The 20,435-nt window shown below is 43.4% G+C and overlaps 1 protein-coding gene across 3 annotated transcripts in view; it reads left to right on the forward strand.

Annotated features, from left to right (window-relative positions):
- The window catches only part of SUN3 (Sad1 and UNC84 domain containing 3), a 44,158-nt gene extending 26,135 nt beyond the window's left edge, over positions 1-18,023 (forward strand). For all 3 annotated transcript variants that reach the window (XM_043462550.1, XM_043462551.1, XM_043462552.1), the window contains 7 exons: positions 2,862-2,902; positions 4,824-4,995; positions 6,866-6,950; positions 9,435-9,550; positions 11,772-11,939; positions 16,661-16,753; positions 17,729-18,023. In XM_043462550.1, coding sequence (XP_043318485.1) covers positions 2,862-2,902; positions 4,824-4,995; positions 6,866-6,950; positions 9,435-9,550; positions 11,772-11,939; positions 16,661-16,753; positions 17,729-17,848 — 795 coding nt within the window. In that variant the 3' untranslated portion in view covers positions 17,849-18,023. The remainder of the gene's footprint in view (positions 1-2,861; positions 2,903-4,823; positions 4,996-6,865; positions 6,951-9,434; positions 9,551-11,771; positions 11,940-16,660; positions 16,754-17,728) is intronic.
- The last annotated feature ends 2,412 nt before the right edge of the window (positions 18,024-20,435 follow it).

Here is a 20,435-nt window from a genome sequence, read left to right on the forward strand (position 1 = left end):
CCCATTCTGTTGTTTTCCTCTATTTCTTTGAATTGATCGCTGAGGGTGGCTTTCTTACATTTATTTTCCATGGGGATGGTCTTGATGATCCCTGTCTCCTGTACAATGTTACGAACCTCCGTCCATAGCTCATCAGGCTCTCTGTCTATCAGATCTAGTCCCTTGAATCTATTTCTCACTTCCACTGTATAGTCATAATGGATTCGATTTAGGTCATACCTGAATGGTCTAGTGGTTTTCCCTACCTTCTTCAGTTTAAGTCTGAATTTGGCAATAAGGAGTTCATGATCTGAGCCACAGTCAGCCCCTGGTCTTATTTTTGCTGACTGTATAGAGCTTCTCCATCTTTGGCTGCAAAGAATATAATCAATCTGATTTTGGTGTTGACCATCTGGTGATGTCCATGTGTAGAGTCTTCTCTTGTGTTGTTGGAAGAGGGTGTTTGCTATGACCAGTGCATTCTCTTGGCAAAACTCTATTAGCCTTTGTCCTGCTTCATTCCGTACTCCAAGGCCAACAGTTTTGTTTAAAAAAACGAAAGAAGAAAAGTACTGGCCACGTGAGACATTTGTGAACTCTTGCATCCAATCTGCCCCAGCTTGAAGTATCGGAGCCACATCCTAAGACATAAAGCTTTGGATCTCAGTCATCCTTACCCGAAAAAACAGAAGAACGCTTACCTTGGCAGCACATATACAAAAACTGGAACAATGCAGAGATCAGCACAGCCCCCATACAAGGACGACTTGTGAAGGCTTCCATATTTGTTAAACTATTTATTTTTAATTGATAAGTCTTCCATGTTTTTAAGGGTAAAACAATGAGGCAACAAGAAGCAGCAAGGCTGTGGCTCTGCCCACAGCTGTTTCTTTGCTTTCCCTCCTTCACCCTGCCATTTCTCAGGAGGCTGCCAATTCTATACCCATTCAACTGACTGCACATGCCCACTGGTCCTCCTTTAATGGGCATGTTTAAGGTTGGGCAGCAGGTGCTTTGTTGGAGTTGCTGCAAAGTCTTAATGAAGGCTTTGGACGGCTGTCCTAACCTTCCATGGGGCTCTGCCCACCTGCCAGGAAGGAAGCCCTGGGACCAGCACGTTCTTATCACAGGAGCCTCATGGAAGGGATGGATTACCAGCCACATGCAAAGCAGCCTCTGCCACATCTGTGCGATTTTCTTTTTTTCCCTGTGGACCGCTGTCAATGGTTGTCTTCCCCATTCCATCCCACCCACACCCAATCCCGTTGTTACAGTGTCAGGAACAAATGTAGGGCCGCAGCTGAGAACTCCAGGAGTTGAAGTCACACCCATCTTTCACACGTTTTCGTCCTTCTCCAGTCCTTGTTTTCTGTTCACTTTCATTGCCTCACTTTTCTGTTCAGTGACTTTTTATACTATGTTTGTTCCTAAAGTGGAAGCCACCTGAAGTCCTTTTGGGAATGAGGCAAATGCTTTTAAAAATTAGGAAAACGAAAAAAAAAAAAAAATTAGGAAAACGTTAGCTTTCAAAGAACTCTCAAATTCATTTATCAGCAAATTAGTGAAGGCCTACTTTCTCTATGTTCTTTTAAGGGTAAAACAGAAAAAAGTAACAGAAATGCAAAACACTGCCCCTAGCGAGAGGAAACCTATTCAAACAGCAACAGAAACACTGGAAATAAGAATTTCTCCCTACCAAAAATAAGCTCCCAACTCCACATCTCTGTACAAAGAAAAATATTGAGGAGAGCCTGTGATAAATTAAATTGCTCACTAATGAGAACCTACTGTATAGAACAGAGAAGTTACTCAATTCTCTGTGGGGACTTAAATGGGAAGGAAATCTAAAAAGGAGATACTTGTATACAGGTAGCTGATTCACTTTGCTGTGTTAGCAAAAACTAACACAACATCATAAAGCAACGATACTCCAATAAAAATGTTAAAAATGAAATTAAAATGCTCAGCAGAAAAAGAAAAGGGAGGTAATTGTTTTCTGCGTGGGGCACAGTGGCGCGGGTAAGATGTCCCTCGTGCTTTGAACCATTTTGGCAGCAAACTGATGGGAAGCCAGCGTCTTTGAAACATGAAAGCAGACTCGTCGGCTGAGAGGATGGACCTTATTTGTCAGATAACACATGGATGGTCCCTGCGGTGAAAGTGACCCCCAAGGAGCTATTTCACAGCCCAACCCCCAGAACCTGCCCACGGGACCTTTATTTGGAGAAAGAGTCTCTGCGGATGTCACTGGGGATCCTGAGATGAAGTCATCCCGCATTTCCCAGACAGGCTGTCACCACACTGACATGTGTCTTCACGAGAGACTCACGGAGGAGAAGCACACGGGAAGAAGGGCCTGTGGGGATGAGGCAGAGGCCTGGGTGACGTGGAGCTGGTGGGGGGACCTGGGGTGGGGCAGGGCGAGGCAGCCTGAGCGGACCCTCGGTCCGCTGTCCCTGTGTGGCCTCCTCCACCGAGGCCGTGCACATCCTCGGCATCAGTAGCATCGTCAGCCTGGCTGGGCACCACCTGTTCAAACACAAGGTGGTCCTTCTGAGACCCCCTATCGGCGTTAGAGAAGCGTCTGTGGTCCTCCTGATGTCATGGCTAATGGACTCCAGCAGTCAGCTTCCTCATGTAGAAAGGGGATGCTCCTCACTGTTTACAGGGACAAGCCTCAAGGCTGGATGCTTCTGCGTCTCCTTTAAATACAACTCTTTGCAGGAAGATGCAGCTGTCTTAGAGACTGTGGGTCCTACTGGCCAGGTGTGTCTATCAAGGGTAGTCGTGTGATTTCCTTCCCCTCTACAAATAGGAAAAATAACTCCACCTAAGTAGGCAGGATTTGGACTGATTTGGCTTTGCTTTGTCTTATTTTTCAGGCCAGGCTTCGAATGCCAAAAGAGCAACTGGAACTTTTAAAGTGAGTGAGATGTTCTCGTGTGTGTGACTTTTTAGTGTCTGTCCAAACACTGAAATGCTTTCGTAAAATTATAAAACTAATTTCTACTTCTGTGGATCCTTCTTGAAGGGAACATACACTGGGAGGTGCTTTCGGTATTATTATTTTTTTTAATGGGATAAAATTAGAAAAATAGACCAGGGTTTAAATACCTGGAATGGAGAATTATGAAGCCATTAAAATAATTTAAAAATATTAGTGGGACACAAAATTATTTTGTTATTTAGTACAACTTTTTTGCCTGGGATAAAAACTTTTAGAAAACCTATTAACAGTTTCTATTTCTTCAGCAGTTCTGCATTTTTCAAATTGTGAACATAGATTGATTCATAAGTTTTTGGGGTTTTTTTTGTATTTTTTAGTCACTAAGTCATGTCTGACTGTTTGCAACCCCATGGACTGTAGCCCACCAGGCTCCTCTGTCCATGGGATTTCCCAGGCAAAAATGCTAGAACGAGTTGTCTCTTCCTTCTCCCGGGGATCTTCCTGACCTAAGGATTGAACCTGCATCCCCTGCATTGCAGGCAGATTCTTTACCGCTGAGCCATGAGGGAAGCCCATGTCATAAACGGGGGAAAGAAGTGGCTTCCCTGCTAAAGGGAAGGCCAGCGGTAAAGAATCTGCCTGCTAATGCAGGAGACACAGGTTCAATCCCTGGATGGAGAAGATCCCCTGGAGGAGGAAAGGACAACCCTGTAGCGTTCTTGCCTGGAAACTCGCATGGACAGAAGAGCCTGGCGGCTACAGTCCATGGTCACAAACAGTCAGACACAACTTAGTGACCACACACACACTCACTCACTAAATATTAATAGTGTTATGCCCGATGTCCGAATCCCCGAGCGGGAAGAGAGAAGGCTTCCAAAACAATGCAACTCGCAGGAAGGGAAGTTTATTACTGACTCAAGCCAGGACTCTCCGCCCGCAACCAACGCAGTGGTGCGACTCAGAGAGCCCCGAGCCCAAGCTGTTACACAAATCTATGGGGTGAGAAGCGGATTGGTTACACGTTTGCAAAGCAATTTCATTGGTCAATACTTTCGCGCGCGGGACTTTCCTGGGGGTTTCCGCCCCGTTCCTAATTTCCTAATTGGCAACCAGCGGTCAGTATTAAGTCAAAGCTAATTGGTCCTAATTGGCTAATTGGTTGTATCCAGGTGGCCTGATAATCTTACCAAGTAGGAAGACCTACTCCTAATCTAAGCTGTGTTACTTCTGCTCGCCTCACAAATAGTACTTACATTTTTTCAACATAAAGAAACACCCATTGGTTTGACATTTTCTTATTCTCTCTACCAGTAACTTTCAGACTGTACAAGCAGCAGAGCCAATTCTTGGGAAGTAAAATCTTGCACCCTTGAGCTGGTGGAAGGCAGTTGCCCCACCCCCACCTCTCTCCCCTAAGCCCCCACCCCTGCCCCCTGAATCTTTCAGTCACTCGTCTCTAAAGGCTGGTCCACAGAATTTCAGGGCTTGGTTGGGATCCCCCTGCTCCATACCCAACTCAAAGTGCAAGGTGTCCTGACCGTGAGGCGGCGGGAGGGGGATTTAGGGCACTGTGAAGTTGCCCAGCCCAAGTCAGCGTGGCCTCGATCCCCGCAGGAGGACTGGGATGAGTGAAGTCCTCTGAGCCCGCTTCCCTGCACAGAGCGCAGCCCAAGCCTGCGATGCCCTCAGGAGTGCTTCCTGGAATGTCTTTGCTCCTCATACACAGCGCAGTGCAGTTCTCTAGAAAAGGGGGTATCGCCTGGACACCCCTCACTCAGGGTTCTCTCTTCTGCAATGTAAAGCACCGCTTGGTTTTGCTGGCCCTGAAGCCCAGCATGGGGCTGGCGAGGCATCCACTGCTTCCTCCTTTCACTGTGAAGGTCTCCATTCACAGGAAGGAGAGCCAGACTTTGGAAAACAACTTCCGGGAAATTCTCTCTTTAATTGAACAAATAGATGTTCTGAAGGCATTGCTTAGAGACACACGCGATGGTCTGCACAATCACAGCTGGAATGCCAACGGAGACCCCGCTGAAGGCTGGAACCACACCGAGATCATCGACGAGGTAAGTGAGCCTGGGACGGAGGCAGGGGCTTGTCCACTTTCAGAAAGTGGACAACTTATGTGATGGGGAAACGTAATGATGACTGGGATGTGTGGTCTGTCTTCTTCTTGAAAATTCCTTTTCTACATTAGCTTGTAAAGGGAAGTGTTAGTTGTTCAGTCACGTTCAGACCCCTTGGACTGCAACCCGCCAGACTCCTCTGTCCTCAGAATTTTCCAGGCAAGAATACTGGAGTGGCTAGCCATTCCCTTCGACACAGGATCCTCCCGACCCAGGGATCGAACCTGGGTCTCCTACACTGCAGGCAAACTCTTTACCATCTGAGCCACCAGGGAAGCCCCTACTTCACTTTTACTAAAGCTCACCCCTTGGAAGCACATTTTCTTTTTTATTTTATTTTTTTATTAGTTGGAGGCTAATTACTTCACAACATTTCAGTGGGTTTTGTCATACATTGATATGAATCAGCCATGGAGTTACACGTATTCCCCATCCCGATCCCCCCTCCCACCTCCCTCTCCACCCGATTCCTCTGGGTCTTCCCAGTGCACCAGGCCCGAGCACTTGTCTCATGCATCCCACCTGGGCTGGTGATCTGTTTCCCTATAGATAATATACATGCTGTTCTTTTGAAACATCCCACCCTCACCTTCTCCCACAGAGTTCAAAAGTCTGTTCTGTACTTCTGTGTCTCTTTTTCTGTTTTGCATATAGGGTTATCATTACCATCTTTCTAAATTCCATATATATGTGTTAGTATGCTGTAATGTTCTTTATCTTTCTGGCTTACTTCACTCTGTATAATGGGCTCCAGTTTCATCCATCTCATTAGAACTGATTCAAATGAATTCTTTTTAATGGCTGAGTAATATTCCATGGTGTATATGTACCACAGCTTCCTTATCCATTCATCTGCTGATGGGCATCTAGGTTGCTTCCATGTCCTGGCTATTATAAACAGTGCTGCGATGAACATTTCGGGGAAGCACACTTTTTCATAATTGCTGTGTCACAGGGAAAATTTTGTATTGCAGTAAGACAGACTTCCATCCAAATAAGTAATTGACTCTATTTAAGTTTGCAGTAAAAAAAAACAAAAAAAAGACTGCTCATTCACAAATGGCAGTCTCTGAAAGTTTATACACAAATACTTAAATAGTAAAATATTTTTATTCAGGGACCTAACGCTAGTGTATCTGCCCTGATGAGCACCAGATCAGGCAACATGATGATGAAGACCAAGAGCCTGGTTTTACTTCTCCTTCTGTTAGCACTGGCTTCGTTTCTTTTTCCTGAGATTCTGTTTTTGGAAACACACATACTGCTGACTCTGACCACCACTGCCTCCAAGCCCCCATCCTCACAGCCCTGGGACAAAGCGCTTTGTCATTTAGAACTCAAACTGTTACATTCTCTCAGGATGCTTGCTTTCTTAGACTCAGAACATCCTTATAACCCAATATTGATTTAAAAGATGAATAATTTCCAATGCAAGCAATTGGGTGCTCTGTGTAAACTGCCTTGATTCCCAAACCCCTACAGAGCGTTCCAGTCTTTATTACTAAGCAGGACACTGAAAGGGGGCCCCCGCGGGTCGCGCACACAACCTCACTGGGCTGTTCCACTGTGTGAGCATTTCGGGGTGCTCGTCAAGGGCATGACATCCAGCTGTCCTCCACGGCCTTGGCGAATGGCCCATCTCTCAGCTCCCTGTGAAACACGGATCCCACGGATCTGCGGAGGTGATAGGAAGAACCTGTGTGTGTTTGGCAGATTAGCAAACGTAGGTCCCAATCAATATAGTCAATTGTCAGGACTCAAGAAATTGATGGAGATTGTTAACAGGAAACTCTTTTTACAATTTGTACAGGAAATGTCCAACTTGGTGAATTACATTCTGAAAAAGCTGAGAGAAGATCAAGTCCAGATGGCTGATTATGCCCTTAAGTCAGCAGGTGAGTAAAGAAATGTTAAGCTCGGTGTAAAAAGTCAGGACTTCAGAACAATCTCTGTTCACTAGTGTCTGTGAAGAGGAACACAGAGAAAGCCTGCCTGCCAGCAGGCTTGGGTATGCATCACAAACTTTGTTGCATTTTGTCTTCTACATACAAAAATGACTACTCATGACTAGTCTCAATGCACCATTAGTGATTAAGTGATAGTGTCTCAAGATTGTCTGTAATGTCCTTTAAAAAAAATTTTTTTTTTCTTTTATTTTGGTCTGCACTGGGTCTTTGGTCTGCACTGGGTCTTTGCTGCTGGGCCAACTTTTCTCTAGCTGCGGTGGGCGGGGACTGCTCTGTGCGTGCGTGGGCTTCTCCTTCCGTCGGTGTCTCTTGTCAAGGAGCACAGACTCCAGCCTGCGGGCACTTCGGGAATTGCAGCACGTGGGCTCAAAAGCTGTGCACGGGCTTAGTTGCTCTGTGACTTGCGAACCTGGACCCCCGGCCTTAGGAGTGCAGAGTCTTAGCCTCTGGACTGCCAGGGAAGTCCCCGATGGGGTTGTAATACATGTAGATGTGACAACTCTTGAGGGAGGGTCAATGGGTGAGGTTAAAGTGACCTCTGTGGTTATAAAATTTTGAATTTTACACAAACTGGTAAGATATTAAGTGTAAATTGACTTTGAAAAGTTAGTTAGTTATGTGTATTAATATTGCCAGAGCAATCACTAAAAAGAACACAAAGTGTGTATAGAGGGAACTTACCTCAACATAATAAAGGCATATATGACAAGCCCACAGCTAACATCAGACCCAGTGTGAAAAGCTGAACGCTTTTCCTCTAAGATCGGGGTCTGGACAAGGATGCCCACTCTCACCACTTTTGTTCAGCGTCGTATTGGAAATCCCAGCCATAGCAGTCAGAGAGGAAAAGAAGTAAAAGGCATCCAAATGGGAGAAAAAGAAGTAAAACTATCACATTTGCAGATGACATGATACCATATGTAACCATAAAGACTCTGCCAAATAATTATTATTTATATAGAGATCTACATACAGATTTACATAGCAAATCATCAAAACTCTATTAGAACTAAAAAGTGAAATTAGTAAGTTCAACTGTATATATTTCATTTTTAAATGCTCATGATCAGAAATTGGAAAAAGAAAATTTAAAAGCAGTCCTATTCACAATGACAGTGAAAGACATGAAATTCTTGGGTATAAATTTAATAAAATTTTCATTGGATCTATGTGCTAAAAACTGGACAGATGAACAAACAAAACCCACAAATGGAAGAAATAACAGAAGACCTAAATGCTGGACAGATCTTCCATGTTTGTGGATTAAAAGTTTCAATATTTTTAAGATGGAAATTCTAACTAGTTTGTTGATTTGATACAGTCCCAATCAAAATCCCAGCACAATTGTTTGTAGAAATCTATGAACTCTTTCTAAAATAGCTGAAGCAGTTTTGAAACAAGAACAAATTTGGAGGACTTACTGATGTTAAGCTACAATATTATAAAACTACAGTAATGAGAGTGTGAAATCAATGGAACATAATAGAAAGCCTGGAAATAATGCCACACTAATTAACTTTTGACAGTGGGGAAAAAGCAAGTTGATGGTGCTCAAAGAGTTGGACATACAGTTCCAAAAGGAAAAGAATGGATAATTTGGGCTTCATCCAAATTTAAAGCTTCTGCTTGGCAAGAAGACATTGAAAAGAATGAAAAGACAAGTCATGGGCTGGGAGACAGTATTACAAACCACACAGTTGACAAAGGACTTTTATCCAGAATTTATAAACACTCTCAAACTTCACTATTGCAAATCCTGCCTTCTCAGAAAAAGCACTGGCGATTTGATATTCACTCATATTTATGTTTTTTTAATGCTGTATTTTGATACCCAGATGGAATTTAAGGAAGTGATTTGCATTTTATTTCTTATGTATAAAACACCTTTTACTTCTAAAATGAAGTAATTTGAAGAGATAATATTTAATGAGTATATTTTATATTTCTTTGATTAAAATTAAAGCTCAATGAATCTAAAGAAAGGCTATTATAAACACAACTTGTTAGTATATTTACAACACTGTTGGTTTTTCTGCTTTTGTTTTTGAATGAATCGGGCTTATTTATCACACAAGGTGTTAAAATGTGGGGATCCATATGTTTCTTTAGGTAATAAACACAATCCACCTAATAGTTCCATGTCTAAATCAATGGCTCCAGATTTCATTTTTTTTATCATAATGTCAGTTCCAGAAATTTTGTGAAACCACAGAAAAAACATGATTTTCTCAAAGTGACAAGATTTCAGTGGTAATGAAAGCTGAAAATCATACTTTTACCACCAATTTCCTGGTATGAGTTTTACCTCTTTGTAAGTTGCCCAGTAATAGTTTTCCAACAACATTAAAATCTAAATGGTGCTTTGAATTGTGTGATTTTTTTTTAATTTAAAAAATTATTTTATCATATCAGGAGCCTCTGTTGTTGAAGCTGGGACCTCAGAAAGTTACAAAAATAATAAAGCAAAACTGTACTGGCATGGGATTGGCTTCTTAAATTATGAAATGCCTCCAGACATCATTCTCCAGGTAAAAGTTAGATTAAAAATAACCTGTTTATATTTTAGGATCTTGTTCCTATTATTTATCATGAAAATATTAATGTCTGAAAGAGATGCAGCTCTGAACTTGTCAGAGAACCTGAAGCCATCTCCTTGCATTTTTATAGTCATCAAAATACATTATTTCTTATTTTATGGGCAGAAAACTATGATTAGCTAATTGATTACTATTTTAAGATCCGTGAACTAGACTATGTACTTCTCAAATAGGACGTACCTATTCCATATCTTCTCTTAAAGCTGATTCTGTAGTCTTCCTTTTCCACCAAGAACTTCAGTCACTTGGAAAATATTTGTTGAAGGTGCATGACCCCTGAGTGCAAGTACTGTGCTGTGTGCTATTCAGGTCAACACATTTTTATAAAGTCCAATTTTAACAGTAGAAATTTCCAAGTAAGATTTTCATTAACATTTCAGTTCAGTTCAAAAGGCACTTGATTCCAACTGACAGTAGAGCTCTTAACTGTAATTACACACCTGGATTTATTCCTCATTTAGAAATACCTTTGGGGCGAACCTATAACTCTCAGTCCAGAGTACAGTCTAGATCTAGACAATGGTGGACATCATGTTTCTTCCTTAGCACCAGTGCCAGCATTGCTGTCACCACCATTATCATCTCTATCATCTCTATTATCATCATCACCACCATTACAACCACCATCACCACCATCGCCACCATCATCACCAACCACCACCACCATCATCACCTGTCACCACCACCATCACCACTACTATCACCACCACCATCACCAACCACCACCACCATCATCATCACCCATCACCACCACTGCCACTATCACCACCATCACCATCACTATCATCACCATCACCACTACTAATATCAGCACTATCACCTACCATCACCACCATCACCACCACCATCATCACAACCACCACCATCATCATCATCACCCATCGCCACCACCATCACCATCACTAGCACCACTATCACCTAAACATCACCACCACCATCACCATCACTATTACCATCACCACTACTATTATCACCACTATCACCTACCATCACCACTACCACCATCACCATCAGTATCACCTACCATCACCACCATCACCAGCACTGGCACCACTATCACCTAAACATCACCACCACCATCACTATTACCATCACCACTACTATTATCACCACTATCACTTACCATCACCACCAGCACCACCACCACCACCATCATCACCAACCACCATCATCATCATCACCCATCACCACCACCATCATCATCACCCATCACCACCACTGCCACTATCACCACCATCACCACCACCATCATCACAACCACCACCATCATCATCATCACCCATCGCCACCACCATCACCATCACTAGCACCACTATCACCTAAACATCACCACCACCATCACCATCACTATTACCATCACCACTACTATTATCACCACTATCACCTACCATCACCACTACCACCATCACCATCAGTATCACCTACCATCACCACCATCACCAGCACTGGCACCACTATCACCTAAACATCACCACCACCATCACTATTACCATCACCACTACTATTATCACCACTATCACTTACCATCACCACCAGCACCACCACCACCACCATCATCACCAACCACTATCATCATCATCACCCATCACCACCACCATCATCATCACCCATCACCACCACTGCCACTATCACCACCATCACCACCACCATCATCACAACCACCACCATCATCATCATCACCCATCACCACCACCATCATCATCACCCATCACCACCACTGCCACTATCACCACCATCATCACAACCACCACCATCATCATCATCACCCATCGCCACCACCACCACCATCACATTAACCATCATCACCATCACCTGCCATCATCGTCACCACAATAATTGCCACCACCCTCTTCATTACCACCACCAGCACTATCTTCACCAGTGCTATCACCATTCATAGCAACCAGCTGCATCTAGCAGCTTACAGTCTTAATTAGAGCAACAGAAGAAAACATCCGCATGAAATAAAGGTTCTGATTGACCTCAGCACACCTGTGGGAGTCTGGAAGCTTTCCGGTTTGGTACATCTCACACCGTGCCTTCATATTATAGGCATAAGCGAGATCTGTAGTCCGCAGTGACTAGCTGGCCAACCTTGTAGGAGTGGGTTTATATAAGCATGTCAGGGACTGACGCAGCGCTTCCTTTCCAGCCGGATGTCCACCCTGGGAAGTGCTGGGCCTTTCCGGGTTCCCAGGGTCATGCCCTGATCAAGCTCGCCAGGAAGATCATGCCAACTGCTGTTACCATGGAGCACATCTCAGAGAAGGTGTCCCCCTCAGGAAACACCTCCAGCGCACCCAAGGAGTTTTCTGTCTATGTGAGAAACTGTCTAAATCTTCCTTCAGAAGGGGTTACAGGAGGTGATCAGCTAGGAATTGGGAGCCAGGGTCTCATCTGAACTGTGCAGCTAAACATTTCTATCACTGTGTTTTACTTCCAGTATCTCAGCTTTGTCATCTACAAAGTGAGAGGGTTGGACCAGATGATTACTACTACTTAATGCTATTTTTAAAAACTTTATCCAAGTTATACGTGTGCAATTCCCCTCGATGATAATGAAACATGATTTTCCCTTGTCCCACTTCTCCCACCAATCTTTACTCCCTGGAAGCTTTCACTCGCCAGAGTTTGAGCTGCTCATGTGGTTACTGCCTTCGTATTTGCTTTTACTGTCATTCCTTGATTTGTCAGTTTTGATTGTTACTATTGACTTCCTTGAATGGAAAATGGAGATTAGTTCTCTTCCATGCCTCTCTCAATTCTCCCAAAATGTTTATGTCTTAACTTAAAAAAAAAAAAAAAAGCAGGTTTACTGAGATATAATTCACACATCAGCAATTCAGTCAGGTAAAGTGTACACTTAGTAACTCTTGGTATATGCACAGAGTTGTATAACCATGGTCATGATCAATTTTAGAGTATTTTTACTGTTCTCCAGAGAAACCCTGCACCCCTTAGCTGTCGCTTCTCACCCCCACCTCACTGCCCCAGCCACTGACAACCACTTATCTATTTTGTGTCCATAGATTTGCCTCTTTCAGGTGCTGCTGTTGTCATTTAGTCACTAAGTCATGTCCGACCCTCTGCAACCCTCTGGACGACAGCCTGCCAGGCTTCTCTGTCCATGGGATTCTCCAGGCAAGAATACTGCTCCAATACAGGTTGCCATTTCCTTCTCCAGGGGATCTTCCCAACCCAGGGATAGATCCCCTGTCTTCTGCTTAGCAGGCAGATTCTTTACCACTGAGCCACCTGGGAAGCCCTATTTTAGATAGTTCCTATAAAATGGAATCATATTATATGTGAATGGTTTTTGTGAATGGCTTGTTTCACTCAGCATAATGTTTTCAAGGTCTATGTGTGCTAGAATGTATCAATATTTCATTTTTAATTGCTGAATAATATTTTATTATATGGATGGACCCCTTTTTATTTATTCAATCAGCAGTTGCTGGACATCTGAGTGGATCCCACTCTTGACTGTTATGAATAATGAACAATGCTGCTGTGAGGCGCTGTGTACAAGGTTTTCTGGGGACCTCGGTTTTCATTTCTCTTGGGTTTGTGCCTCGGAGCAGTTTCTAGATTACGTGACAAATCTGTGTTTCATGTGTGAGACACTGCCAGATGGTATACCTCAGCTTCAATACACATCCAATGTGTTCATTGTGACTCTGAATGGTATTGTTCTTAGCTGAGTCATACAATGCCCTTGAATACATTTCTTTTTTAAAACCTTTTTATTCTGTATTGGGGTATAGCCTATTAATAATGTGATAGTTCCAAGTGAGCAGCCAGGGGACTCAGCCATACATATACACGTATCCATTCTCCCTAAACTCCCCTCCCAACCAGGCTGCCACATAACATTGAGCAGAGTCCTATGTGCTCTACAGTGGATCCTTGTTGGTTATCCACTTCAAATATATCAGTGTGTACGTATGCATCCCAAACTCCATAACTGTCCCTTCCCCACATCCTTCCCAGGGATCGAACCCATGTCCCCTGCATTGCAACGCAGACTCTTCACCACTAGACCACCAGGGACGTTCCTTTATTTTTTAGAGATATCCCTCGGGAGCACTCTGCTCACATTTCTTCCAAACTGGTGCCTGGTCAGGCTTGATGCACAATATTGTTATCAGGGGATTTCAGCTCCACTCTCTGAGGATTTGACTTGTTTTAAATCTATTGTTTTAAAAATGTTTTTAATCTTATGTTTCTTCTTTGATTTTCTGTTTTACTGTTTGGAATATCTAATCATAAACCTAATGCTGAATTTTTAAATTCTGCTGTCATGAATATTCTAAGATTTTTTTTTTTTTGCAAATGTTCCCTTTTCTAGAATCTAAATATCTTCCTTCATGGTTGCAATACCTTCCCCCGAATGTCAGAAGATATGAGCAGGTGTAGTTTTGTTCCATGCTTTCAGCCTCCTTCACATACCCCCAAGTACCTCCCTTGCTGTTTATAATGTGGGCTTCATCTTCCTTGCTAAGTGCTTTTCTCGTGTGTTTGGTGATGCTTGTCTGTCTCACTTAAGAGCTGAACAGTCAAAAGCTGGCTTTTTCTGCACACATTACGGGCAAGTTGACAGCAAGCGTCACAGCTAGATGGTCTGGTTGGAGACCCCAGAGTGTGGTTTCTAGAAGGGTGACCCCAGGAATCCTAAAGCCTTGTGCCCAGGGGTTTTCAGCTCAGCCCACACCCTGGGTCATGATGGGCTCTGCCTTCCCCTTATTTCTGCAGGATGCTCTTGAGGCCAGTTGTCCTGGAGGTGGGAAGAAAAGGCAATTCTTTTCTGGACCAGGACAGGAGTGCTGGCTGGGCTCTAACTGCTCCTTAAAAGGACCATCAGAGGAACGTCCTGGTAGTACAGCGGGTGGGAGTCTGCCTGCCAATGCAGGGGATGCGGGTTCAATCCCTGGTCTGGGAAGATTCCACTTGCCGAGGGCAGCTAGAGCCGGCGCACCACAGCTAATGACGCCTGTGTGCCTGGAGCCTGCGCCCTGCAGCAGGAGACGCCGCCGCCGTGAGAAGCCCGTGCGCAGAGACTGGAGGGTCGCTCCCGCTCACCGCAACTAGAGAAAGCTCGCACACAGCGGAGACCCGGTGCGATGAAAACTTAATCAATTTTAAAAAGATCGTCAGCCCACCCTCAGATGCGGGGACTCCCAGCTTCACGCTTGGCCTGCACACCGTGGTCCCACCTCTAGCCCTTTCTGGCCTTTCTGGCAGAGCCAGCTCCCGCACGCTGCTGGTTGCCCCTGCAGCCCGAGGAACCCGAGCTTCCTCCAGGCCAGTGCACCGGCCACCATTCGGCCGCCTCCAGATGCTTTTCTCTTCGGGTCTGCTCCCGTGTTTTCCTCAGAGGTTTATGCCTCACTCCATCCGCTCGGGGTTCCACTCTGAAGGGGGCTCAGAGTTAAACACGGTGCTTAGCCTGCTTCTCACTTTCACACATTGGAGAAGGAAATGGCAACCCGCTCCAGTGTTCTTCCCTGGAGAATCCCAGGGACGGGGGGGGGGAGCCTGGTGGGCTGCCCTCTATGGGGTCACACGGAGTCGGACACAACTGAAGCGACTTAGCAGCAGCAGCAGCAGCCTGCCTTGTGTGTCTTTTGAACACCTTTAGATGCTGTGGGTCTAGGGTTACAAACAGACTGCTGTCCTTTCAGCGTCTACAGACACTTGTAGTGGCATTATACTCGATTAGAGCAGATCCAACCCTGTCTCAGAAAAGTGCACACAATTGCTCATTAGAGAGGAATTATGAGTGAATCCTTCAGGCAAGAATCCTTTAAGAAATAGACCATATTTAAAAAGTGGAAAAAAAATCCTTTTAGTAAGACAAAATACTTCTCATTGTTTTTCTCAATATTAGCACATTTATGAACCAAGTGAAATTAAAACAGGATCATAAAGAAGGTTTGAAATAAAACTAGCATGCCTCTCTGAACAGGCTAAAGGAACTATATGAGATGATATATATATATATATATAAAATATGAAATATGTATGTTTATATATGTCAATATATAGATGAAAAGTATATGTAACAGGACATTATTTAATCATGATGTATCCAATTCTTTTATTTATTTATTTTTGGCTGCGCTGGGCCTTCCCTGCTGCGCGTGGGCTTTCTCTAGTTGCAATAAGCAGGAGCTACGCTCTGTTGCAGACAGTGGGCTCTGGGCTCACGGGCTTCAGTAGCCGTGCACATAGGCTTAGAGCTGCGGCTCGCAAGCTCTGGGGCGAGGGCTCAGTAGTTGTGGCCCACAGGCTTCGTTGCCCTGTGGCGTGTGGGGTCTTCTCAGATCAGGAATCAAGCCCACATCCCCTGCATTGGCAGGCAGATTCTTCACCACTGGATAACCAGGGAAGTCCCAATTCTTCTACAAAATGACTCATAGTTTAAATATGATGATTTTCATTACAAAATGACTGAACTCATGAAACTTTATTTTTTGTTGTGGTGCTATGATTCAAAGAATCTAACCATAAATTTTAGATTTACAAGATAAATTAATTTCCACCAGTGTGCCCTCTCTCCTCAAAAATCTTCAGTTTTAAAGTGGAGAAAAGGAAGGCCAAAAGCCCAAGGGAAATTGCATACACATATCAACAAAAGCTTACTTTTTGGATGGAGCTACTTGTGTGATCAAAGTTCAGCAAATTGGTGAAGTTTAATGCATTGCGGGTCGATGTGGGGGCTCCTTTTTTGGTTTATTTTACCCAAAGCACAGTAAATACAGTTCGGAGGTCAGAGTCAGTGCTGACACGTGCTGTTGTCTGTCTCTGCATCCTGTCTGTCTGTCTCTCTGCCTTAGTCCGTTCAGCCCTCTGGTTAGGCTGGTTCTTGCTGCACAGTCCTCCCCCCACGCATACCCAGTACCAACATGCAGGGCAGCAGGGTGTCCCTGGTGGACACCCAGAGATGTCTGGGGAATTGTTTCTCAAACAGACAACTGACTCCGTTTATTTTAACCAAACACACGTTCATCACAATCTCCGTGTCTGTTGCTTTCTTTACAGGGCATCTTGAAACAATGTGAAGGAGAAGAAATTTTTCTGGGTCAGTTTGTATATAACAAAACAGGGACTACCGTCCAAACATTTGCACTCCAGGTAATGAGAACCTTGGGAGAAGGTGCGGTATCCGTGGCTCCATCCCCAGGAGGGATGTGTGGGGTTGCTTCATGTAAAGTGGTGTGTGAGAATAATTGTGACAAAAATGTGAGATAAGCAAGCCTTGTCTGAATTCTTGATCATAAGTTTTAATGAAAAAAAATAGGCAAATATAACACAAAAGTTGTTTCCAAGACAATTTTTTTATTATTTGCTATTACTTTTATATATATACACACACACACTCTTCCTCAGTCCTTATTTATCAGATTCCCTTGATAATATTTAATCTGACAGTCACTATCTTCCTCCTTGGGTAGAGGGAGTGGGGATGATGGTACAAAATGAGATGACTGGAGGCAGAGAGGAATTCAGAGAAAATAAATATTTCATACCAGATAACAACTTCTTAGCCTAACTCAAAGGGGAAAGAATACCAGTTGGTAACTTAAAAATCCCTAAAAGTCATTAGGCATAAGAAATGTATTTCATTAGTTCTCATTAGTCACAGGAACTAATGAAAAGATGTCGAAGGCATCTCAAGCCATGTAAACACAAGTGTGTTGCACTTCTTGGCCAGTGGTGAGAAAATCTAAGCTGAAAACAATTTATGAACTGTTTGCCCTTACCATTCAGAAATGAATGCCCTTACAGAGTTTCACATTCAACTGTATATCCACATCTCTCCCTGCCCCCTCCCTGGGGCAGCCAGTCAGGACCATCATGGAGGCAGGAGAAGGCAGTCAGAGGTCCCTGGTGTCTAGACCACCATGCTATCTGCCTTCCCTGTGTCTGCCTTTTTATCAGCTCTTTCCTGATGGTAGACCAGGATGTCATCCATTGGTGCTTGAAAGTACTTGAGTTAAGAAGGAAAGAAAGTGTTCTAATTTTTTTTTATTATATGAGCATTACTTGAGATCCTTTGACATAGTTCATTTGATAAGACATTAATTTTAATCTTTTCTATTTTTTCAGCATGAAGTTCCTGAATTCTTATTATGTGTGAAACTTAAAATTCTCAGCAACTGGGGACACCCAAACTATACTTGTTTATATAGATTCAGAGTTCATGGCACCCCAAGAGATGACAGCTAGAAGAACTGGTGCAGAAGGCCATGATCACAAGTCCAAAATATTCAAGTACTCCAATTCCCTTTGATTGTATCACATCCATAGGAATAAAAAATCAGAAGTGGGAGAGAAACCTTAAAGTGGTTCTTACCTGCAGTAAAAAGTGAATGAATTTTACTATTAAAAATATGAAAATAAATTCAATCTCTGCATTAGTGTGGCTTCTGAGGATGAATCATACTGTTGAAGCACTGAAAAATGAGTTCACATTAAGAAGACAGTAATTCTCAGCACTCTTTCTCATAATAGCATATTTGCTTTCATTTATTAATTCATCCATACCAGGCATGGATATCTGCTGTTACCACTATTATTTAACACTGACCTGGACATACTCTGTAATTAGAGAGGCTAAATAAATTAGAGGTAAAATTTAGGAAGGCCAACCATAATTCATTTGCAGATGACTTGATGAACTCCTTCAAAAGCAATAAAATAAAAAATAAATAAATAAATAAAAGGGAAAAAAAGCAATAAAATCAATGAAAAAAATACATTATAAACAGATGGATACAAAATTATCATATATAAATCAAAATCATAAATATAAACCACAACCAGTAAGAGGATATAATTCACAAAAGCCTCAATGGAAATTTTTAAAAAATCAAATGAAAGAATTAAACTGTGTGAAGAGCCAATAAAACAGCAGTGGATAATGAAAAGACCTAAAAAAATGGAAAGACATAGCCTGTCTATGGATACAAAAACTTCACTGTCAAGAACTCGATTCTGTCTAAACTGATCCACAAATTCAGTTAAATTTTAATTACAACCCAGAAAAAAAAAATTATGGTATTTTGGCCACATGTGAGGGCTTGTAGACTGCCTCAAACAGTGGCAGGATTTCAGAGGCCTGTTTAATATCTTTATTAGGTGAGAAGCCACCTTTCTTTCCATGTTGCCCGGTGAACATGCCCCACGGAGAATGCATAGTGGGAGCCCATGTGTATATCAGCCAGGAGGTGGGCTCTTGTCACCGCAGTGATTTCTGCCTTCTGAGCTCCCTGGGGGCAGGGCTTTTGCTTTGATAATCCCTTTAAGTGTTACCACTGCATACCCAGGATCTTCCCTGGTAGCTCAGCTGGTGAAGAATACGCCTGCAATGCAGGAGATCACAGTTCGATTCCTGGGTTGGGAAGATCCCCTGGAGGAGGACGTGAGTTTGAATTAACACCCTAAAGCTTATACCCTATCTCTCATGTACATAGAGTTTGAGATGCTTTTTAAAGTCTGGGAGTGCAAAGCTGGGGCTGAGACTGACTTTAACGTTTTTATTGTTTCACAGACCGTTTGGCACTCTTTAGCCTGAAACAGGGGTTCAAGATCACATCCCTTCAGTGCCCCCATAGCGGTGCTGCACTATGAACCCATAGTTTGGAATCTAAATCCAACAGAACCCTGCCATTTCCAGAAACCCTCTCAGTTGTCTGTGGGTCTTAGGTGCTCCCAATTCTGCAATTGCTTGCTTCCTGTGAGGCCAAAGACCCTCCCTGTCCTTGAGAGACAGCAAAGCCTAGATACTTGCTCTTTGCATATCTGGGCCTTTTTCTGGGAGGCCTTATATCCACAACTAGCCAAATAGTTCAGGGTCCTGATGGTATTTGGTACACACTTGTCACTTGTAGGACTCCCTGTGAGCAAGTCAGACACATGTTGGAGTAAGAGTCCTTCATCCAATCTTAAATTTCTAAAGTCTCTAGCCAGCATCTCCCCAAACAAGTAGGGGAATTCTTAAATCCTGGAGGCAGGACTGTCCAACAATACTGTTGGACTACCTGTGTTTCTGGGTCCTGCTATTCAAAAGTAAAATAGATGGCTGTGATTTTTCTGTAATTGGAATGTAGAAGAAAGCATCTTTTAAGTCCAGGACTGAGAACCAGCCATATTCTCCTGGAATAGTTGTAAGCAGGATATATAGCTCGTTCGATAAAGAATCTATCTGCAATGCAGGAGATCTGGGTTCGATTCCTGGGTCGGGAAGACCCCCTGGAGAAGAAAATGGCAACCCACTCCAGTATTCTTGCCTGGAGAATCCCCTGGACAGAGGAGCCTAGCAGGCTACTGTCCATGGGGTCGCAAGAGTCAGACACGACCTAGTGACTCGACCACCATGGATTAGGTCCCACAGGGTATAAGACTTCATTAACAGCCCTCAAATCTTGGACAGACTGATACTCTGTTGAGTCTGGCTTCTTGACCAGGAGGATTAGGGTTGTTATATGCAGACCTGCAAGGTTTAATTAGCCCTATTTTCACAAACTTTTCCAGAGTTGGCTGTATTCCCTTTTGGGCTTCTTGTCTCAGAGGATATTGTCTTAGATTAGGTGTCCCAGCATCCCTTTTTAATGGGATTTGTATTGGTCTTGCTTTTTTGGCCTTCCCCAGAGTGCTATCAGTAGGTGAAGAATCTGCCTGCAGTGAAGGAGACAAAGGAGATGCAGGTTCAGTCTATGAGTTGGGAAGATCTCCTGGAGAAAAAAATGGCAACCCACTCCAGTATTCTTGCCTGAAAATCCCATGGAGAGAGGAGCCTGGCAGGCTATAGTCT

This window comes from Cervus canadensis, chromosome 3, assembly GCF_019320065.1.
Source record: "Cervus canadensis isolate Bull #8, Minnesota chromosome 3, ASM1932006v1, whole genome shotgun sequence".
Taxonomy (NCBI): Eukaryota; Metazoa; Chordata; class Mammalia; order Artiodactyla; family Cervidae; genus Cervus; species Cervus canadensis.